This window comes from Monopterus albus, unplaced genomic scaffold, assembly GCF_001952655.1.
Source record: "Monopterus albus unplaced genomic scaffold, M_albus_1.0 scaffold14.1, whole genome shotgun sequence".
Lineage (NCBI taxonomy): Eukaryota > Metazoa > Chordata > Actinopteri > Synbranchiformes > Synbranchidae > Monopterus > Monopterus albus.
The window spans coordinates 4,071,817-4,095,086 of NW_018127894.1; the positions used below are offsets into that span (position 1 = coordinate 4,071,817).

General features: G+C 39.8%; 2 protein-coding genes across 3 annotated transcripts in view; both read left to right on the forward strand.

The window, feature by feature from the left end:
* The window catches only part of rock1 (Rho-associated, coiled-coil containing protein kinase 1), a 30,012-nt gene extending 12,012 nt beyond the window's left edge, over nt 1-18,000 (forward strand). The window contains exons 3-33 of one of the 2 annotated variants that reach the window (XM_020591477.1): nt 1,507-1,607; nt 1,715-1,852; nt 2,032-2,207; nt 3,183-3,267; nt 3,493-3,637; nt 3,889-4,027; nt 4,223-4,314; nt 5,211-5,370; nt 5,706-5,775; nt 5,872-5,960; nt 6,281-6,329; nt 6,469-6,604; nt 7,657-7,748; nt 8,278-8,524; nt 8,747-8,853; nt 9,002-9,152; nt 9,799-9,959; nt 10,082-10,266; nt 10,849-10,918; nt 11,002-11,105; nt 11,297-11,462; nt 11,624-11,717; nt 11,791-11,876; nt 11,970-12,161; nt 12,254-12,419; nt 14,233-14,303; nt 14,439-14,527; nt 14,683-14,761; nt 14,932-15,193; nt 15,547-15,754; nt 16,020-16,471. In XM_020591477.1, the coding sequence (XP_020447133.1) occupies nt 1,507-1,607; nt 1,715-1,852; nt 2,032-2,207; nt 3,183-3,267; nt 3,493-3,637; nt 3,889-4,027; nt 4,223-4,314; nt 5,211-5,370; nt 5,706-5,775; nt 5,872-5,960; nt 6,281-6,329; nt 6,469-6,604; nt 7,657-7,748; nt 8,278-8,524; nt 8,747-8,853; nt 9,002-9,152; nt 9,799-9,959; nt 10,082-10,266; nt 10,849-10,918; nt 11,002-11,105; nt 11,297-11,462; nt 11,624-11,717; nt 11,791-11,876; nt 11,970-12,161; nt 12,254-12,419; nt 14,233-14,303; nt 14,439-14,527; nt 14,683-14,761; nt 14,932-15,193; nt 15,547-15,754; nt 16,020-16,071 (3,962 nt within the window). In that variant the 3' untranslated portion in view covers nt 16,072-16,471. The other variant, XM_020591476.1, reaches the window with a different exon arrangement.
* A 1,018-nt stretch (nt 18,001-19,018) lies between these two features.
* usp14 (ubiquitin specific peptidase 14 (tRNA-guanine transglycosylase)) overlaps nt 19,019-23,270 on the forward strand; it is a 5,989-nt gene continuing 1,737 nt past the window's right edge. Inside the window, 14 exon segments of the mRNA XM_020591604.1 lie at nt 19,019-19,156; nt 19,468-19,613; nt 20,289-20,321; nt 20,446-20,550; nt 21,248-21,351; nt 21,505-21,529; nt 21,531-21,576; nt 21,662-21,792; nt 21,916-21,996; nt 22,092-22,174; nt 22,275-22,389; nt 22,644-22,709; nt 22,798-22,890; nt 22,998-23,126. Coding sequence (XP_020447260.1) covers nt 19,099-19,156; nt 19,468-19,613; nt 20,289-20,321; nt 20,446-20,550; nt 21,248-21,351; nt 21,505-21,529; nt 21,531-21,576; nt 21,662-21,792; nt 21,916-21,996; nt 22,092-22,174; nt 22,275-22,389; nt 22,644-22,709; nt 22,798-22,890; nt 22,998-23,126 — 1,215 coding nt within the window. The 5' untranslated portion in view covers nt 19,019-19,098.

The following is a 23,270-nucleotide window of genomic DNA, read 5'->3' on the forward strand; positions in this document are numbered from 1 at the left end:
TACTTTCTCACCCTTGGTTGCATGTTCTGCAACCTTCTCTGCCACTTTCAATTTTTCTTGGTTTCTCTATATAGTCCTCTTGTAAAGAAACACTTATCACTTGAAAGCTTTTAAAAACGTATATTAATGTGCAGTACAGATGTGGTACGGATTGCTTACATAGGGGATTAATTGGCACTCTGTTTGTCCTGTGTGCTGTGTTAGTGCACAGACTGTTGTTGCATGTGCCCTTCTCTCACTAAGTCTACAACAGACATACATTATATTGATCATCTGTGCCTTTTAAGCTATAATTACCTATAATTAAATGACTAAATTAGCAGCACAGCTTACCTTCATAAGACATAGGTGAGTTAGGGTTCAAGAACTGAGTCTTACTTTTATACATGTAGTCACTAATCGTGCCATCTCAGTCAAGCTTTTTCCCATTTTATCAGTTTAAGGGAAAATTAAAATTCAGTGTTTCATTTGGACCCAAGCCACTAATCCCTGGGGCTAGAACTGCCATTAGGAATCTCCTCCATTATTATTGGTACTATGCTTTTGTGTGGAGCTACCAAGTGGTAGAAATACATTGATGGATATGAACTAATGGACTATGTCTTGTGAGACACTGGTCCTCACCAGCATTCTTTGCCTGAAGGGACGTTTCTCCTCTTCATGCTTTATGCTTCACACCCCGATCATATGAGCCGATTGCTCTACTGTATGTACTGTTTGCCAAGAGCTATAAGAACTAATTCCCCTCCACCCCCAAACTTATTTGAATATACAAAGATGTTGTAAAAGCAACATACAATCCTATTTAAACAATTTCGAAACATGGAGTACATGTCCTTTTGGTCCGCTGGGACTTTTCAAGTGATCCAGGGAACCTCTGCTCAGAGTGGAAATGACTCACCCTGAAATGTTCTTATTCTAATAGTTCAAGCCTCGCTTTTTATTTTTAGATCAATTGAACTTGGATGCCCCCACAAAATTATCCCCCTAGCCTAGCTATGACCAAATTTGGCTGAACAGTGAACACTGTCACCCCTAGAGGAACAAGCATTGTTACATCAGAGAGAGGACAACTTTCCCTCTAAGCAATAGACTTTCCCTTAACAACATGTCTCAGCTGTGCAGAGGCGCGGTCAGCTTTTTCTGTTTGCACTATGAATGTACATTGGCACTGCAATGATACTAGTTTTTTTTTTTTTTAACAAGGTAGCCGTGCACTGATCTTCTATGCAAAATACAGCTGCTAGAAACTGTATTTCAAGAGCAATGACAAACTTGAGCCATACTTTGCAAGCTTGCTCGGATACAGCACCTTACAGTTTATAAATTTGAAGTTATTGATCTTTGCCGCAAATACCCGTGATCTGCTTCAGTGTGCAAGGCTAAGGATAAAATGTTTTTAAAGGTCAGAGCAATAATCTCAGTGTGGCTCTGTGCATAGCATCTGTTTTCTATTAAAATCTGTCTTTGCTTGTTTTTTTCTCTCTCTCTCTCTCTCTCTCCCAGACACAGAAACCATTAGTAAAATTCGTGATCTTCGCATGAAAGCAGAGGACTATGAGGTGGTTAAAGTTATTGGGAGGGGTGCATTTGGAGAAGTTCAGTTGGTAAGAATGCTGTATTTTACTTTTGTTTTGCTCTCTGAAGCAACTTAAGTTTGTGAGAAGTACTTGAATAAGCCTAACTTGATTGCCACCACTTCATCTTTTTCCAGGTAAGACACAAAGCCACAAGCAAAGTATACGCCATGAAGCTGCTGAGCAAGTTTGAGATGATCAAGAGGTCGGACTCTGCTTTCTTCTGGGAGGAGAGGGACATCATGGCGTTTGCCAACAGCACGTGGGTGGTGCAGGTATGATGTGACAGAAAAACAAGAATCTAAAATCTACTTAAGTATGATAGCACTATGTACAGACCACACACACACATAAACCCAGCCTTATGTGTAAGTCTAAAATGTTCACTTTTGAAGGGACGTTTTTTTATTAATTGTTTTAATGTAAGTATTTCTTCTCTTTTTTTGTTCTGCAGCTCTTTTTTGCATTCCAAGATGACCGATACCTCTACATGGTAATGGAATACATGCCTGGTGGCGACTTGGTGAACTTGATGAGCAACTATGACGTCCCAGAGAAGTGGGCTCGTTTTTACACAGCTGAGGTGGTGTTAGCTCTGGATGGAATCCACTCCATGGGCTTCATTCACAGGTAATGGCACAACACTCGCTTTTCTTATTGTTGGTAGGTTTGGTTTCCGGATTGGCTGCCATCAAAAACAGCTTCTTAACATTGCATATTTATTTCTAATAGAATTACTGTTTACTTTGTGTTTTATACTGTTTTGGAAGTGCTTCTGAAACCTGGTACAAAGAAAATGTAAGCAGGAAGTTGTCCAGGGACACGTTTTTTTATGAATAATGTTAGTTACTTGCCAGTGATCCTAACTATAGGTCTTATTTTAGGCCATTGATCTAAGCACCAAAATGCTTCTGAATTTATGTTAGAAGCTAAAAATGTTTCCAGTTCTCTACCTGTATCTCAAACCAATTATAGGCTATTAAAAAAGTTGTAGTTTCTGTCATTTCTGTATTGTGTTTTTACAAGTAGTTTATATGAGATTTGTCTATTAGAGTTGTTTCTGTTCTGTTTAGTTCCATGATGCTGGCTATAGGTCTGCAATATCTCTTGTAATAGCAGGCTAATCTTTCTATGCTGCACAGCACCACATTTTTATGATATAATTTATATCTCTATTTATGTTTAATGTATATATCCTTTCCTTTCTTAAAATAGTTATCCTACATAATTATCTCTGTGCACAGCAGCAATGGAAAATTCACACCACAGCAGCTGTATTTAACATACATCCACTCTCTTCACATTATTATTTTGGAAGTTGTAATTAAAGGAAATATAAAAAAAAAAAACAACATAAATTCCACTCTCTCATTTCTGAGCCTTAGTCATACCTCATTATGTCTGACCTGGTGTTGCAGTGGAGTGTAGCACTTTCACACAGTTCTGATTTGGAAAGCTAATTTATCAAATGGCACCCTCAAGCTGCTCTAGCCTTAATCATACCTACATGCAGTTTGCTTCAGTTTTCCTGTTATATGCTTGAGTTTGGTTTTGTTTTTTTGAGTTGTATGTATGTTTGATTTCACTTTATTTTTGCCTTCTCAGGGATGTGAAGCCTGATAACATGTTGCTAGACAAAGCAGGCCACTTAAAACTGGCAGACTTTGGGACCTGTATGAAAATGAACAAGGTATCACATTCATGGTATCATGTTTTTGAGGGATACTACATTACACTTGGCTTCCCTCGGAAATGACTCTTCTCTTTTTGTCTTTTTACTACATACATAAAAATATTTCAAGTCACTGTGATTAGTTTGCTTATCACAAACATCTTAGGCTCCCCTCCATTTGTTTCAGTTATTACGACCTGATATTCCAACAAAGCATTCTAATTTAGTTTTTCCTCCTCTTAGGATGGTATGGTACGATGCGACACAGCAGTGGGAACTCCAGACTACATTTCACCTGAGGTACTGAAATCCCAAGGAGGAGATGGCTACTACGGCAGAGAGTGTGACTGGTGGTCGGTGGGAGTGTTCTTGTATGAAATGCTAGTTGGTGAGTTCTTGCTGAAAAAGGAGATTATTTGAGGTTTATTTTATTATAGTAATTTATGCTCTTTATAAATGAACCCCCTGGTTCATTTTTACCTTGCATCCATTATCAAATTCATTAATGTTATGCTTCTGTTTTTTTCTGTTTTCTATGTGTATGTTTTATTTTCTGTGGCCATATCAGTAACCTTTGGCTGTGTTTTTTTTGTCCTATGTTGTTTTTTTTTTTTTTTTTTGGTCCTGTGTTGTGCACAGGCGACACTCCTTTCTATGCAGACTCGCTGGTGGGGACCTACAGCAAAATTATGAACCACAAGAATGCCCTGACCTTTCCGGATGACAGTGACATCTCCAACGATGCCAAGAATCTCATCTGTGCTTTCTTGACTGACAGGTTAGATCGCAATAGACCCTGGGTCATAAAGAGGGCTCTTATCTTAAGACCTTTTCCTATTTAGGTATGGCTTGTTTCTTGGCTTAGAGGGCCCTCTGTGGAAATAATCTAGATAGAAGCATATATACACTATAGAAGATGTGCCTTTTTGTATTGATATTTAAGGGCTGTTGTATTTCCTCCTGACCCCTACAGAGACGTCCGACTTGGTCGTAATGGTGTAGATGAGATCAAGAAGCATCATTTCTTCAAGAATGATCAGTGGACATGGGAGAGCATCAGAGAGGGTAAGAACACTTTCACTGTTTTCACTATTAAAATTACAGATTAGTTTCACACTTCCCATTTTGTTTGTCAGTCTTCGTAATGTAGCATTCATGTAGCCAGCCGTCATGTTTTTCATTTGACCTACTACAGACAGTTGCAGGAAATTCTTGTAGATGAACCATTCATTCAACATCCTTTCTAAGACTAAATGTAACTCCTGCTCAGAGAATGGCAGCACAGCTTTTTTGAGTTCAACAACAGGGTCTGACACTTGGAGACAGAAAACCACACACACCCGCACTATCATCAAAACACCAAATGAGGGAACATCTTTTGGAAGAATGGTGTTCATCCCTCCAGTAGAGTTCAAGGCACAATGAAGCTGTTGTGGCATCTCATGGTGGCCCAGCTCCTTACTGAGACACCTTATGTTGGGGGTTCCTTTAATTTGTCACCCGTCTTTATTTAGTCCAGATAATCTACCTCCAGATCCAGTTATGTCAGATAAAAAGAAAATATTTATTGAAAAGGATAGAAGTAAGAAAATAAAATATAGTAAAAGCAAAAATACTGACTGTTTAAAGGTCTAACATGATCTCATAAATTAAATGGTAATTATATTTGCATCCGTTATTCTTGACTTTATGAATGAATATTCTGATAAGTGATCATACTTAAAATATAGACCTATTTTAAAGGTGTGTTATAGAGGTAAAAAATAAAATAAAAAAGCCATTAGCAACATCAGAGAACATGAATGACTTGTTGTCCAGGCTTTATGTGTACATTTGAAAATCTCCACTTGTTGTCACTCAGTGACTTGGTATGGTAATGAACTATTCGACTATGACTGACTATGGCAATGAATTATCTCCTGTGTAATCATCAATCTTCTGTCCCCTTGTTCCATGTGCAGCGGCTGCTCCGGTTGTGCCTGAACTGAGCAGTGACACTGACACCAGTAACTTTGACGACATCGAGGAGGATCGGGGGGAGGAAGAGACATTCCCCATACCAAAGGCCTTTGTGGGCAATCAGCTTCCCTTTGTGGGCTTCACTTACTACAGCAATCAGCAGTAAGTTTGCCAGGCTTTGCTGCTGCATTCATTGTGAGTGTGCAGAATGTTGCTAGTTTGCTTTTGTGTAACACAAAATGGTCACATAATTGCACATATAATGAAAGGTAGGATAACTCTTGACTTCAATAGCAGCCCAGAGAGTGTACTCATTGCATCAATTTGTCATAGTCAACATTGATGTTTGCTTGTAAATGCCCCTAGAATTTTTACATTGTACATTCATGTAAAAGGTATATAACAATTAGTGGCATTTTTAAGTTGTTACTTAGAGAAGAGGTTGTAATTTAATTATCACAATCAGGTACCTGTACAAAAAAGTATTCTCTTTCCAGTCTTTTGCGTGGCTCCACCACAAAGACCAGTGACAAACGTAGCAGCTCCACAAAGGAAGACAAGAGCCATGTGAGTGGAAGACAAATTTTTAAGAAGTCTTTTAATATGTAGAATTTCTGCCATTTTTTATCATCTCTAAAATTCAAATGATATGTTCTTGTTTAGCTGGAGAACCTGCAGAAAAGGATCTACCAGCTTGAGGAGCAGCTCCACAGTGAGATGCAACTAAAGGACGAGTTGGAGCAGAAATGCAGGTTTAGAACAAGTTATTCATACATGCACAAAAATGTAGCTGCTTTCTTAGCCAAATGAAAGCTTCTGATCCAAATTATGAACCCAGGAGCGCTAAAGAGATATGGGAAAAATAGTTGAGGTTTAGTGGGAACCTATTCAAATTTGCTTCAGTGCTTGTAAATAAAAAGGACCATAGATAACTTACTATGACATGGTATCAGTGTGTTTCTTAGCTACAAGTGCATCTTTCATTTAAGAAGAAGCCACACTTTTGTATGTATGACTTCAACTTGTTATTGGAAGAGACGTTCCACGTATTTTTCTCAAATTCTCTCCCTAGGGCATCAAACACCAAGATCGACAAAATCATGAAAGAGCTGGATGAAGAGGTTAAATTCTGACTTTTTATAAAAAGCGCAAAACACAAAATGACAAAGTTGAATAAATTACTATGTAAAATCAGGGGCTATATTAAGTTTTGCTTTGTTCCTTGCCACATCATAGCCTCTCTGTTGTTCTTTGCCATAGGCAAACTTGAGGAAGAGTACAGAGGCCAACGTGTCTCTGCTGGAGAAGGACAAGATCATGCTGCAGCACCGATTTACTGATTTCCAAAGAAAAGCAGACCAAGAAGCAGAGAAGAGACGTAATTTGGAGAATGAGGGTAAAGATAATGAAATGCTGCTGATGTATGATTCAGACACTTTGCAATTAAAGTATAATTGCAGAGGGAAGCAGTGATGCAGTCAGTGTTTGAACATAGCTTTTGTTACATTGTAATTCCCTCAACCAGGGGTTCCCAAACTTTTTCAGTTCGAGACCCAAAAAAGAAATTTGCTCTCTCTGGGACCCAAACTTACAAAAATACTTCACGGATTGCTACAACATCTGCGATTGTAAAGTACCGATGATGAGCACAACAAAGTCTAAAAGTAAAATGTAGCCCTAATGCAATTTATTTCTTTCATTATAAAAGCACATCCCAGCAATAATGAAATTGCTGAGAATAATCTTAAATTTCTCATGGCCTTATAACGAACTTGTATGAAAAAAATATCATTAGGACTGTCATCGAATTATAGTCATTACATTCAGGGTGGACTGACCAACCTTAACAAAGGCAGCTACATGTGTGGTGTATTATGCAACATATTTGCCATTAATTTTATTTCATGTGATGCAACAATGAATAACATTTGAACAGTAGTCCAGTCTGATCATATGCACTGATACACAGTAACATTCAGTAGGATGTAGAATCTGCTGGTTTCCTCTTCCTCCTCCTCCTCAATCCTCACTCTTTCTTTTTCACCATGTTTAAATGGTACTGTCAGTATTTAAGACGTATTCACTGATCTACAATAATCACACTTAGAACAAAATGTCAGCAACACAGATCCTCTCTGCTCACTCTTCTCTCTGATGCTCCTGCATCTTTTTTACTTTGCTCATCGTCACACACAGCAGCTGTTTATACTCGCTGGTTTACTGTTTATAGTCCATTAGCTAAATTTGGCATCAGCCAACAAGTACATTCCCTTTTTCTGCAGTGTGGGTTTACCAAATCACCAAGTTTAATTTTCTACCACATCTGCTTTGCAGGTGTGAAGGTAACGGCTCTCATGGCTATTAGGGCTGCACCAGCAGTGTCTCCGCAGCAGTTGAATAACTGTTAAATTAATCTGTGTATTTCATTTCCTGTCTGATTATTTCTAGTGTCAACTTTAAAGGAGCAGCTGGAAGATATGAGAAAGATCAGCCACAACTCACAGGCCTCAAATGACAAGATTGTCCAGCTGCAGAACCAGGTACAGTAGAAGTGCACTTACACTTGTCTGGACCAATGTACACACTGCATTTAACTGGTTCCATTTCCCCCATGGTGCAGTTTGTTTGGGCAGGTGTGAACGCAGCAATTGCACTCAGGAGTGCACCAAAACAACTGCACTGAGACCCTTTCCTGGAGGTGGTCTCATTATTGTTCCAAATAAACTCTGGAGCAGTTCGTTTGTGGTGTGAATGTGATCCGACCTCAATCCAAAATTATTTCATAGGACTATTCACTGGCAAAGAACACAGGTCTTCTTCCTGTGTTTATTTTGTCATTACTGCCCCAGACTCCTTTAACCAGTGAGCAAAGAAAATGTTCTCATGTCATTTATAGTGATGCATTTTGTTTTGCTTGGATTTTTCTGTGTGTGAAAGGGAAGCGAACCAAGGGGAAAACTGATCAAGTTTACATACTTATCTGCTGATTCGGACTAGTGCAAACGAACTACAGGTGTGAAAATGCCTTAATTTTATTTTTTTTCTCACCGTTTGTGTTTTGATTGACAGCTAGAAGAGGCCAACGACCTGCTGCGCTCAGAGTCGGACACAGCAGCAAGACTGAGGAAGAGCCACACAGAGATGACAAAGTCAATGAGCCAGTTAGAGAGTTTGAATCGTGAACTGCAGGAGAGGAGCCGTGCAACAGATGGAGAGAAGGCGCAGCTGCAGAAGGAGCTCCTGCTTCTGCAGAGCACCCTGGAGTCAGAGAGGAGAAACTATAGCCAGGGCTCAGAGGAGATCAGGGAGCTGCAAGGTGACCCACTGACACACAAATGATACTGACAAATGCAAATCCAACACTTCAGAAAACAATAGCTAAAATACATGGGCAGATCACTGTTTCGGGGTTTTTTTTTTTTTTTAAAACTGTCAGGCCACAAAAACTATGAAGTATCTCAATGAATGTAAAAAGTACCATAATGTAACCTCATAATGTAAACACTGATTCTGACTCTCTTTATCTTTTGTTTCCCAGCGAGGCTGGCAGGGCTACAAGAGGACAATAAAAACTTGCAGCTCAGCCTCTCCAAAGTGGAGGCAGAACGTAAACAGGCCCAGGAAAGGAGCAATAACTTGGAGAAGGTATGCACAAGTGGTACTGCTAGTAGGTTTTGTGCATATGCAGTAGGAAAATCTTTTCAACATGTAGAATTGTAGTCATTTTGTTTCCCTAATAGCTGTGAGAGCTGTGTTTTCAGTTTGCAAAATGAGGTTTGTTCTCCCCCTGTAGGAAAAGAACAGCCTGGAGATAGACCTGAACTACAAGCTGAAGACCTTGCAGCAGCGTCTGGAGCAGGAACAGACTGAGCACAGGGTGACGCGGGCACAACTCACCGACAAATATGAATCTATTGAAGAAGCCAAATCAGCTGCCATGAATGGTATGTCAGTCTTGTAATGGAGCATGACCCTACCCACTGTCTTTCACTCTGCTTTTCCGGTTTGACAAAGTAAGAAAACGAACCAAACCCCCAACCCGCCCTACTCCCATCTTTATTTTAATGAATTTTTTTCATCATTCCATCTTTCTCTTCCTGCTTCATCTTTCTTTTTATGCCTCCATGCCGATGATAGCTGCAGCCAGAGGCATTTTATTTTCAGGTTGCCCGTCTGTACATGCGTACGCCCGGCCCATTCTTGTTAACGTGATATGTCATAAGTGTCCACTTGGACTCAAAGATGAACTGATTAGGTTTTGGTGGTCAAATGTTAAGGTTAGTGACCTCATGTCTGTCCCATTCCTGCAAATTTGACTGGTTGGCAGAGGCGTACAACCGCAAAGTGGTAATTCTAGTTTATTATCTGATCAAAGTCACCTGCAGAGGCTGATTTGATTGGAGGAATTCAAGAACTGTCAGCATGTCAGGGCATTGTTTCATTGCATATTAAAGCTGGACTCCAAAGCAGTGTTAGCATTAGCATCCGGATGATTTCTTTCTGTTCACCTTCTGTTCAGTTGCTGATAATCAGACTGTGTTTTGAAATGACCAAACGATTGAATCTTGTACTTTTAATTTGCTGCTACAGCTGTTCAGCACAAGATGTCAGAGGAGAATGGAGCGAGAATGCGAGCGGAGAGTCGTGTAGTGGAGGTCGAGAAGCAGTGCTCAATGTTAGAGTTTGACTTGAAGCAGTCTGTGCAGAAGATGGAGCAGCTGATGAAGCAGAAAGAAAGGCTGGAAGAAGAGGCAAGTACTCCATCTCACTTTGGCTGTCCTTTTCAGATATATCAAATTAAAAATTCCTTTGTACTATATCTGTGTGCCGTGTATCTGTGATATCTGACCTGTTTAGCATCTTCTTTGTCCAGGTGAAGAACCTGCGAATACAAGTAGAACAGGAGTCTAGCAAGCGTGTTCTGGTTCAGAACGACCTGAAGAGTCGCATGCAGGAGGTGGACCGTCTTAGGTGTTCAGAGAAGCAGCTCAAGCAGGAGATCAACACGGCACTAGAGACTAAACGCTCGCTGGAGTTCCAGCTGGTACAGCTGACCAAGTGAGTGGTCCTCCTTCACTGGAATTCTAAAATCTAATGGAATTGTCAAATTGACTGCTTATTATTTATGTTGTCTATCCACTTCATTATATTACATAAGCGACTGTCTAATGTAACATGAATAATATAAACAGAATAACAATTATGATAAGCAGAATAAAACACTTGTGTTACGTTTACTAGGAAACTAAGTTACCTATGTCCTTGTGTAAGTAAATTTTGCTCTCAAACAAACTGGCAGTAGCTTTAGCCAGGGGTTCTCATTTTCTGTTATTACGGCACTAGCCAGTAATGCTCTTTGGAAGTCAAGTGGTAAATTGCCCTATAGTTGCCTGCTATTTTCAAATGGGTGCTATTATTCCAGCTTAGAGTGTGACTCTGCCAAAGCTGCTCTGCGACAGTGTTTACACCACAGGATCAGGTTTTACTCTGAGCCCAGCTCCATTCTCTCCATTGCAAATCCCCTGGCTAGCACTGCAGCCAGCGCGACAAGTTGCATTTACTACAGGAGCTGACAAACCGGTTTTCCTGGCCACGGAGTTGTCTGGAAAGTACTCATGTATTTTACTAATGTGTTTCCAGACAATACAGAGGCAATGAGGGACAGATGAGGGAACTTCAGGACCAGCTTGAGGCCGAACAGTATTTTTCTGTAAGTACGAATCTGTTCTCCAGTGCCTCTGTCTTCTTTATTAAGTGTGAAGGCCACGGGCTAAGCTATCTTTCTGTCCTCAGACGCTTTACAAAACTCAGGTCAAGGAATTAAAAGAGGAGATTGAAGAAAAAAATCGGCAGGTACAAGAGGCTCATAAAAAGGTGCAGGAGTTTTGCAGTGAAAGGTAAGAAGCAGAATTTTGCACACAGTAGCCCTGCTGCTCACAAATGTGACCAACCAGATATTAATTATTCACTAACTAATGTTGCGTCCAATTGTTTAATTGAGATTCTAATATTGTCCAATGAAACTGTCCAAAAAAGCCGATGTGATGTGAATTTTATTAAACTGACTTTTGTTTCTTCTTTGATAAAGGGATTCCCTGTCTGCCCAGCTGGATCTGACAGTGACTAAGGCCGAGTCAGAGCAGCTTGCCCGGGCACTGCAGGAAGAACAGTACTTTGAGCTCAGCCAGGAGAACAAGAAGGCAGTGACTAGACATAAGCAGGAGATTGGAGAGAAGGAGGCTACTATTGCACGGGTGAGCAAAACATAAAATGTCTCAATTTGCCTTTATTGGCCCCATCCACAATGACAGCATTATTTTGTTCTTTCAGTAAGCTACAATATGATATAATTAATTTTATTTTCTCAACTTGGAGTAGGAAAAATAATAAGTAAAAAAAAAAAAAATCTCCGCAGCTTGAGGAATCCAATAAAACCTTGACCAAAGATGTGGAAAACCTCAGCAAAGAGAAGGCCGAGTTAAATGAGAAGTTTCGTACTCGAGAGGAAGGTACTGTTGACCTTTGTCTTTCTGATATATCATCATTATGCCTTTGTACAAGCTGATTCTCTTTCCTTGACAGAGTATGCAGCTCACCAGGAGGAGGTTGCAAATACACTCAAGGGCTATGAGAAGATCCTCAACAACGAGCGCACACTGAAGACTCAGGTAAAGATGCTCTTTTTTTAGTCAGAAGTTATCTGCAAACAATGATAATGCAAGTGGAGAATGGCAGATGATTTCTCTACCTTGGTCTGTCAGGCGGTGAACAAGTTGGCAGAAATCATGAACCGCAAGGACATGAAGCTGGACAGGAAGAAAAAGGACAGTGCTGCCGACCTGCGGAAGAAGGAGAAGGAGAACCGCAAGCTTCAGCTGGAGCTTAACCAGGAGAAGGAGAAGTTTAACCACACGGCCATTAAGTATCAGAAGGAGCTGAACGAGATGCAAGCAGTGAGTTAACATCTCAGGGTGCTAGTGCCCACAATAATAATGCAGGATTTTCCTTGTTTTTAAGTGACGTCTCTTGATCGTTCAACCAACAGCAACTGTCAGAGGAGAGCACATACCGTAATGAGCTGCAGATGCAGCTGGACAGCAAGGAGAGTGACATCGAGCAGCTCCTGGAGAAACTGAATGACCTGCAGCAGCGCATGGACAACTCAAGTGTCACCAGTTTGCAGCCAGATGAGACAGACAGCAACATCGCAGGTAAGGTAACCACAGGGGCTAACGTGATACTGCTGCTTCTGGCACTTAGTCTCAATACAGGATTCCTCTGCAGGTAAAAATAGTTGAAAATGCAGTTTTATAGTATCTGCATAGTCAAGAAATGGTACAGAAAGATATATACTTAAAAAATTAGCTGTTCAGAACAAACAAAACAGAAAAAATGTATTTTAGAAAAGTTTCGATTGTCGCTCTGATGGTGATCATCTGCGGCCTTTAGAGAGACAAATGTGTGACACGATAAGGCAATTTATTATTTTGGCTGAAATTTTTTTATTTTTTTTATTTTTTTATCTACCAGTCACCTTGGCCAGTGAGTTGAAATTAATTTCAGACCCTGCTCCTAGCGTTTTATTTTAATAACGTACTGTATATTTCAGTTATGTGTCGTATTAAGATTTCTGTCGTTACATATCTTGATTTACTGTGTCTTGTTTAATATTGGTTGCAAGTGAACAAGACTCCCAAATAACAAACTTTTGTTGAAATCAGCCTGTTTCCCAGTTCTGTTTGTGTGGAGATTTCAAATTATTCTTTTAGGGAGTTAAAATCATTGTGTAGAACATAATATCGGGGTTTTGGAGGGACTGTACAACAGGTAGCTGCAGCTTAAAGTTTGGTACATTAAGGTGTTACAAAGCTGAAGCAGTCATAGATTTATTAAAGTCAGGTTGCTGTGCTTTTTTGCCATTTGTTGATTAACAGTTGTTCAAAATTCTTGATGATATTTATCTTTTTCTGAAACAAGAGCCATCAGGTCTGCCTTCCTATATGCGTGTGTCTGTAGTTAAATCATTGTCTCTTTCTCTCATGTCCATTTGGTTCTCCTTGCTCTTCTTATCTTTGTAACTTCTGTCCCTTTCCCTCTGTGAGTAACCGAGTTGACAAGCCCCTTTTGCCTGGCCTGGGCTGCAGCTGATGTGTGTTTGCCTTAGATTTTTCTTAAGCAGTCTTTTGCCGGAAGTGAGACAGCCACCTCTGTTGTTCATGAAACACTTTTGAAAGAAGCCTTATAGAGTGGGGGTAAATTGTCAAAAAGGTCTGACCAACAAAAATGACTAACGTTAACAGGATGTTAAATGCAGGCAGTGAATTTCCGAACTGTCACAAGGTCAGCGCTCACGGTGAAGTAACCATATGAGACCACAGGTTACAGACTCCACCCTGTGGGAGGTTTACCACGTCACTCTCAGCACCTTTCAAAACGTGTCTTGAAACTGATGAAGCTGTTTTAATTCATAGCATTGTGTGCGCCAAACACTTTTAGCCCTGGGATTTTGGCATGTTGACCTACCTAGAGGTACTGCTCATTTTGGACCCGGAGACCTCCCCTCACAATGCCACATTTAGTAGACAACCCCCTTTTAGGTCATTGTTCCCATTTAGCTTGTGTTGCGTCAGCCGCATGTACTTGAATTTATATTTTTAACATCAAATAATGTTTGCACATTTGTTTCTAGGAGCGAGTAGTTAAGCTAATTGGAAGACAAGAAATACTAATTCCTGCTTAAAAACTTATTAGAAAGCTTGTAACATACTTTGAAATGGTAAATTCTCACGTGCTCTGTTAATTTTCTCTAAGTCGGCTTCCCTATGTCTAATATTTTCCTCATACATGGGGAGTGTGTGGTAGCAGCATGGTGTTTTGAAAACTCATTTCTCGTCACCCACACCAAAGCAGTTACCTTAACGCTGGCAGAATTCCTTGACGGGTTTCATCTGGTGTTTTGCAGTGTCCTTTTCTTTAATGTACTGCACAGGTTTGCAACTTTCTCACATCTGGGCTGTCTTTCAGAATCCAGATTGGAAGGTTGGCTGTCCATTCCTAATCGTACTAATATCAAACGATATGGATGGAAGAAGCAGGTATGTTACATTTATTTGACATTTCCTTTTTTCTCCTGCAATTTGTTGGACTTTGTTATGCTGCCATAACGTATACTTCCAAACCCTATGAGGGCAATATCCACCTTCCTGTCATTGTCTTTTCAATATTTGCAGTATGTGGTCGTGAGCAGTAAGAAGATTCTGTTCTACAATGACGAGCAGGATAAGGAGCAGTCCAACCCCTCAATGGTACTAGATATCGAGTAAGTATTTATTGTTTCTGTCATTTACTCCTTTTTAATGTCACAGTTTTCCCCAAAAAAGTGTTATTCTAGAAAACGAGTTGTGATGTTGGAGGGCTTGCATTTATGATTTATTAATGTTGATAGTAACTGTTGAATAATTGTTCATTTTGCAGCAAACTATTTCATGTGAGACCGGTCACACAAGGAGATGTTTACCGAGCTGAGACAGAAGAGATTCCTAGGATATTTCAGGTAAGAGACTCTTTCGTGTTGTCTCTGGATTTTAAAATATGCATTCAACCACATCAGCATTTACTCCTGATGATGTTAAAATGTCACATTTTTGGTATGCTCAACCTCAGAAATGTGTATTTTAAGGCAGATATTCTGACAAGGTACTCCCTCTCTGTGTCTGTATTCAGATTCTTTATGCCAATGAGGGGGAGTGCAGGAAGGAGGCGGACGTGGAAGCAGTCCCTCAGGGCGACAAGACCAACTGTCTCCCACACAAAGGCCATGAGTTCATCCCCACACTATATCACTTCCCTTCTAACTGCGAGGCCTGCGCCAAGCCTCTGTGGCACGTCTTCAAGCCGCCTCCGGCCCTGGAGTGTCGCCGCTGCCACGTCAAGTGCCACAAGGACCACCTCGACAAAAAGGAGGACGTTATTGCCCCTTGCAAAGGTAATCTGCCAATATTCTTGTCCTTGTTGGCCTAAGCTGTGGTGCTTAAATGTATCGAGTCACAATGACTGATGAACAGTTTGAATTAAACATTCCTTGCCTTAGGTTGAGTACTGTAGCCTTTCAGCAGGGTTTTGGACTGTTGGTCAGACAAAGCAAGCAGTTAAACACCCATCAAAATTGATATGTTTTTGGCATTTCATAGACAAAACAACTTAATATAAATCAATAAATTAAGCAAATGATGAATCAATAATGAAACAGACCTATGACCTTGAAATACATGTGAATTGGATGTAATATTTGCCAGAGATGCTCCTTGCTCAACATCATCTTATGCCATCGCCCTACAGTTAATTATGATGTAACTTCTGCCCGGGACATGCTCCTGCTGGCACTGACCCAAGATGAGCAGAAGAAATGGATTGGTCACCTCGGAAAGAAGATTCCCAAGACCCCTCCATCTACATTTTCACGAGCCTCCCCTCGTTCAATGTCCACTCGCTCAGGACCAAACCAGAGCTTCCGCAAGAACCCTAAAAGCAACACAGGAAAACTGAGGTAACTTGACAATGTAGATCTAATGTCTGGGATTTCATGCTGCTTATACATTTTTTTTTATTTATTTTGGTTTCATATAAATATGTTTTCAGGTCACTAATGTTCACATGGCTATAGCTAACTGCATGGAATACCACAAGGCACTGTGATATTGTTTTAGGCAGTGAGGGTGTGCTGCAGTCAGAAGTCTTACTTTATCCCATCTGGTGGGCTGAGATGTGGTTAAGTCAGTCACGTGACCTGCTGTTTGTCTCCTGTGTTGTAGCAGAGCGCAGTCCAGCCTTCAAGCAGCAGACACAACATCAAGCACTTGTTGACAGGAACTTCTTCAGAAAGTGTTGAATTTTTTTTTAGGGGTTTCTCTACAGCTTCAGACTTGTCTATTTATTAATTGTGTTTCTGGATGTTTCTAACATGAGACACTGCCTTGGCTGGTGGACTCTTGGGCTCTTTCCAGTTGACACTTGGGATTTTCGTTTGTCTAATTGGCACTAATGTGTTGTTGGGTTCGAAACTAACTTTAGACTTCCTATACAATTCTCTGTAGAATGGTTTACATTAAGGATTTTCGCATTACCTTTCAAACATGATGTAAATGTGTTAACATTGTTGCAGTGTCTGTAAGCAAGCTTTTTCTATTGTATGTCCACGTAGATGGGGTTACTAACAAAGTTAAAGATATTGTCTTTCTTTTACTGGACACCTGTCTCTGTTCTCTTTCTTTCAGCTAATCATCTGAATCGTTTGTGGATTTTTTTCTGGACTGTAGATTTTCCCTCCTTCCTCATCCTGAAAAATGGAAAAACATTTATTCTATCAAAAATTCATTAAAAAGAAAAAAATTATCAATAAAAAATAACCAGTGCTGGAAAAATGCAACACATGTCAGTGAAAAAAGTAGCACGGACATTAAGAGGCCTGATACCGCCCACAAGAGAAAACAATCATCCAACTCAGCAAACTCGCAGCTCTCCATTTCTACCAGAAGATGGCAGACTCATCTGGAACTAAAGATGGAGGGACTAATATGTCATAGAAACATTTTGTGTTTCATATTAAATGACAGCTCTGATTGAACCAGGAATGTAAAAGGGGGATTTGCAGGGACTCCTGCAAGTATGTGTTCAGTTTAAGGTACTGTCAATACAGGGATTGCAGATGTGCAGTGAGTGGTTGTGTCTCAGGGGTGGAAAATGAATATTTTGTTATTTCTTTACCAACCTCACAGATATTCAACCTAAATGCAAGCATACTTCTGTCTCTAGCTAAAAAATGACTGATGCCTTTATCTAATGTCTCTGGCCTTTTTGCCTTTATTTTTATCACTATGTAAGTCACTTATCAGATTTGGGAACAGAGTATTGGGGCGTGAGTATTAGATATTTTGAGTATTGAGTGAGGAGCATGCAAGATCATCATTTAAATCTGTGCATTATTTTTATTATAATTATTTTTATTGCTCCAAGCCATAAGGAATATATTCCATTGTAATGGCATATAGGAGTTCTAAAATGTAACAGACTTTTTTTGTTGTGTTTATTTGGTACATTGTAATATTTTTTTCTTATTTGTCTTTTGTAATGTATTGCCTTACATTGATTAATAGATAAATGGTTCAAAAGGAAAACATTAAGTTAACAAATGTTGAACTGCACTGTTTGAATTGTAACTTATTTGTAGAAGACTAAACAGGTGTAGCATTTGGCCCACCTAGTGCCTTAATATTTGGATATTGATTTTACTGCCATATATTGTTTGTTGTTGCCCCCCCCAAAACAAGACCAATCTAAACTCTTCCATCATTTTTTTTTTAAGAAATCACCACACATTTGTGGTTTTATTGAAACTTACTTTGGCTGGTTTGAGTTAATAAATATATGTATACATATTACATTACCTCTTCATGGACACATTGCAATAGAATTAGCGTGTCAAAACAAAGTTCCCAGTCTACAAATTTCGGGATGTTGTACTTGAGGCGAACCTACCTGTGTCAGTGAGTGTGCTTGTTAACAATTAGAAGTTGTTTCTCTAATATGGTAAAGTCCCGTTGATGCAAACCCCCCATAGTGTATATAATGAGAAAGACATACGGATTGTGGAATACCTCCATAGTCTCCTTATTTGTAAGTTTTTGTTCGGTTAAAAAAAAAGCACTGGAACTATGATCTACTCTTGTCTTGGATAATTTGCATGGTTAATTGCATTGGAGTCCGCACTGATGGATATGTCAATAAACATATCTTTATCACTTATTGTATGCTAGTTTCCACTACTTGTATCCATAATTAGTTTCATATTTTTTATTATTAGACCATTCCACGACCGGAGTACTAATTAGGCAAACTGAGCGGATGTTTTTAATATCTTAAATTTCAATTTTATGCTTACATGTTGTGCATTTTAAATGAGCTGTCGTTTAATCAGATTGCCACACAGTTCATACTGGGATAGGTAATATTCCAGCTGTGGAAAACCCGTACACACTACACAGTATGGGGGGCCCAGTAGCTTATCTTTGCTGGGGGGGTCTTCCATCCATCCATGGTGTTTCAATAACAGTATACACGCGATCAGTGGTGGGGAAACTATCACTTGCTTAGTGTGGTGGACTGAATAAATCTCGCAACAGTTGCCCTGACTTTGGGTAAAGATAGTCCGAGTGTGTTGCATACAGCAGGATGGCTAGCAGATGTCAGAGCGCATCGCTAAGTTCCTATCGTGTTGTTGCAGCGTCATTCTGTTTGAATGAATTTGAGAACTAGCCAACTCTTCATTCGCGCCCCTGTGAATAGAAGCAGGAAAAAACAAGAATCCGAGGAAGTAAAGGGTTATCCAATATGCCGGTGTTTACAGGTATGATAAATTAATATAGCACATTGATTGCCATGTAACGAATAAAGCCACGAATCGTACACGTGTTTTGGTGCAGCAGCTGAAATTACATTAGCTTCTTAGCTTAACTAGCTTTAGCGTGATATGCTGTTAGCATGTTAACGATAGTAGGCAGTCTGTCAACCTTGTTAGGCTACTATAGTAGTTATCAAAAGGAATATTTTGAGACCGGAAAGAACACAAAATTGTTTGACTGCGGTGACTGTGTTGCAGATTGTTACAGAAAATGCTTTGATAAAGCCGGCTACGCTAATTGCTTCTTAATGTTAATACAAACCAGAAGGCAGCTAGCTAAATATCTTCTAGCTACGTTAGCTGGGTAACAGTGAAGTGACTTAGGTAAGATATAGCCAACTGGTTTTTAACGTCACTGTTTCTTAGTGCAAGTCAGCCACTGTATTTGTTTACTTGTCAGTTTAAGGCGTTTACATGGCCACTTATATGATAGCATGACTGCAACTAAATCACGCCTTTTACGAGCACAGATAGCAGAGCTAGCAAAATCAGGTGTGTACAATTTGTAACGTTAAACCGTTGTTCTATAAACGTTGTGTATAACACTATTTTTTATTTTATCGTAATAACATTTGTATTAAATTCACAACCAAACAGCTAACTCGTGTATTTGTACTTTCAGCTCAAGTAATTTGGATTGCCTAGTAGCTTAACGTTAGCTACCAGATTCTTTGCACACTTTACTGTTGCTAACTAGCTAGGGATGCTGTGTCATACATGGCAGAAGTTTGACACGGTTATGGTGTTTCCCATTATTAACTCTGAGGCTAACGAGTGGGCATGTACTATTGTTTTTCTTTCAGTAAATGTGAAATGGGGCAAAGAGAAATTTGATGCAGTAGAGCTGAACACCGAGGAACCACCCATGGTTTTTAAGGCTCAGCTCTTTGCCCTGACAGGAGTTCAGCCTGACAGGCAGAAGGTCATGGTGAAGGGAGGCACTCTGAAGGTACTGATGGTCAAGATTCTGGTTTTGAAATGGATGTGAGAAAAAAACGTGCCCTAGAGTTTCTTTACCTAAAGGATAAGGGATTGTTATATTCTGTATTTTTCCTTGCCAACAATTGCCCCAAAAGACCAAAACCAATAATTGCTTCTTCTTAAAATTATTCCATGTGTAGCTGAAGCCTGTTACAGGACTATATAGACTTGTATTATTGTACACAAACTATTAAAACACATCAGTTGGCCACACCACTGCATGCTGTTACATGCTGCTTTATTACCACGAACATGGGCACTGTAGTTTAATTTGAGATGATCCCGCAAACACCATCCTGCTGTCATAAATAATCCCTAGAGTGCCAAATGTGTATTAATCCATAGTAATGGGGATACCAATATGACCATAGGACCCAATAAGCCATAGTAGCCCCTAACAAATGCACTATTTATTCCTGTTTGAGTGATTATGGTACTCAGCCTTTTTGAGAATTTGCTGAGCCCTTCTCAGTAATGAAACTATATTTGTGACATGCTAGGCAAGTTAAATAGTAAGAGATGTGCTAACTCATTCTTGGTACAGTCATAGGATTTGTTGATAATTAGAGCAACAAAGAGGTAATGCTGGCCTTGATCCTTTAGCAATTTTAAGGAGCTAATCTATATCTTGTCTCCATTCTAGGATGATGAGTGGGGAAACATTAAATTGAAAAATGTGAGTAATTTAAGATGTGCTTGGAATCATGTGTCACAAAAAGTAGTTCTCGGTTTACAGAGCTATACTAATAAATACATGTTACCATGTAAATTACTGAGTTGTATTTTTATTGTTTCTGCAGGGAATGACTCTGCTGATGATGGGCTCAGCAGATGCCCTGCCTGAGGAGCCTGCTGTCCGTCCTATGTTTGTAGAGGACATGACTGAGGAGCAGCTGGCCTCAGCGGTGAGTAAGCCTCAGAATTATCAGTACGACCATACAAATATGGTGATTGTTGTTTTTCATTCGAGTTGCTAAAAATGAGAAGTTTCATCACTTCAGTGTTTGTGTGGTTCAGGTTAAAAATTAAAGCTGCAGCCAGCAAGGTGTGTTGTTATGAATTTATTCCAGTGTATACAATACATTTTCACTGATAAGAAGCACAATGTGCAGTGTGAATTACAAAGTGCAATTTGATTCTGCACTCCTGTTGCTTATGAGGGTCGTTGATTTGTCTGTGATGATGCCAGCAACTAGAGCTCTCCCTTGAAAACCACATAAATGTAACTATGTTAACAGGCCCTCACAAGCGGGATGACTCACTAACTGAGTACTTGTGGAAATCAGCTGGTTAAATAAGGATGAAATTAGAACAGTGTGACTGAACAGAGCTTTTCCGAGCAGTTTCTACACAGCTGTGGTTTGACAGGAACATTTGCAGTGGATATGACTGACCGTTATATATAACCCTTGCAGGTTACAGTCAATTTTATTTATAAATCAAGTGAGATATTGGTCAGGTGGTTTTGGCAACTCTCAGAAAACCACATAATTTAATTAAACTATAAGGGAATCATTTCGTCTGCATGTATTAGCATATTTTTTTTCTGTGTATTTTACCTTGTTAATTTTAGAGGAACATGTCCAATTCTGTCATTTTCAGATGGAGCTGCCTTGCGGACTGACAAATCTGGGCAACACCTGCTACATGAATGCCACAGTACAGTGCCTGCGTTCTGTGCCAGAGCTCAAAACTGCACTCAGAAGGTGTTTTTTTTTCCCCTTAATTATTAAGAAGTTTGAGAGACTGTTTTTAAGTGGTCTAAATGGCTAAAAATGCAGTTTGAAATAGCCATTTGTGTTTCACTTAAAATTTGTTTTTGTAGTCTTGCTACTGCTGACAGCATCTGTCATCTACAGGTATTCAGGTGCTCTGAGATCTTCAGGGGGAAATAAAAGGGGCAAATGCACCATCACAGTACATCACAGCAGGTATGAAGCATAGCGAGTTATATAAATAACAAGCATACAATAATGTCGTAAAATTGCTAATGTGTATATATACTTGCATCCTCAGCCCTTCGTGACTTATATGGGACCATGGACAAGACTTCATCCAGCCTCCCACCCATCATTTTGCTGCAGTTCCTTCACATGGCCTTTCCACAGTTTGCTGAGAAGGGGGACCAGGGGCAGTACCTCCAGCAGGTGAGAACCTCTTCACCACAGTTCTACACTCCTTAAACGCACTGAAATTGATACAGCCATGGCTTATAATATTGCTGAGCACATTCTCACTTCTTGCCATTATTTTGCTTTTTGTTCTGTCAGGATGCAAATGAGTGCTGGTTACAGATGATGAGAGTGCTACAGCAAAAATTGGAGCCATTAGAACCAGAGACGCCAATGGAGGTAAACCCTTAAAAAAAAAAAGATATGCAAGGATGATTGTGTAATTAATACAATGAAGACAAATAAGATTCCATGCTTGTTTCTTCAATCTTCAGACTGATTCTGAGAGTGGAGCTGCCTCTGCCTCTACGAAGAAGAACTTCATTGACCAGTATTTTGGCGTAGAATTTGAAACTTCGTATCCTTGCAGTGTGTAGTGTCTTAGTTGTGTTGAAATGAAGTAAGACCCAGCAGTGTGGCATCACTCTGCCAGATGTTTTCTTAACACTCTTGTTCAGCATGAAATGCACCGAGTCTGAGGAAGAGGAGCCAATCAAGGGCAAGGAAAACCAGCTCCAGCTCAGTTGCTTCATCAACCAAGAAGTCAAATACCTCGCAACAGGACTGAGGCTGGTATGTATGAGTACATTCTTCAGAGTGCACAAACAGAGGTGTGTGTGAGTCCTCCACCAGTGAAGTATCTACTTTTACCAGCAGTTATGCATCATGAGTGCACTATTGGATGTTCTATGCTGGTCCAGGGTTAGGGTTAGGTCCAGTTGGAGTGAAAGTAATAAATGCAACATACATATGACTTAATAGTATGTGTAGTTTGTCTCCAGGGTAATGAGGATCCAAGCATGTTTCACCTTGTTTTCTCTCTCCAGAGACTGCAGGAAGAAATTACTAAAATGTCTCCAACATTGGAAAGGAATGCCCTGTATATAAAATCTGTAAGTTTTTCTTACTGTTATTTTCCTTGGACAATTTTAAAGATGTGATATTTCTTTTCATGTATTTTTTCCCTCCTCCTCCCACTAGTCAAAACTCAGCCGTCTCCCTGCCTACTTGACTATTCAGATGGTCAGATTTTTCTACAAAGAGAAGGAATCTGTCAATGCAAAAGTCCTTAAGGTTTGTTTTGAGTCACTAGAACCTCTTGTAACAGAGAACTCAGATTTTTAACAGTCACAGTAATTGGCAGTTTAATTCTTAAACCACACGGTTGTCTGTTTTTGAAGGACGTCAAGTTCCCACTCATGCTGGATGTCTATGAACTGTGCACCTCAGAGCTCCAGGAGAAAATGCTGCCAGCCAGGTCAAAGTTTAAGGAGGTCGAGGATAAGCAGCTAGAGAAACTGCAGGAAAAGGTAAGGCAAATCTATAGCTACAGTATGTTTAACTTAGTAGCAGAAAAGCTCCAAATTTACCATAGTGTATTGGCCAGTTTTGTACAGTATTTTTTTCCCCCCCTTAGTTGTCTAAGAAGCCAGATGCAGCAAAAGAAGTGAAAT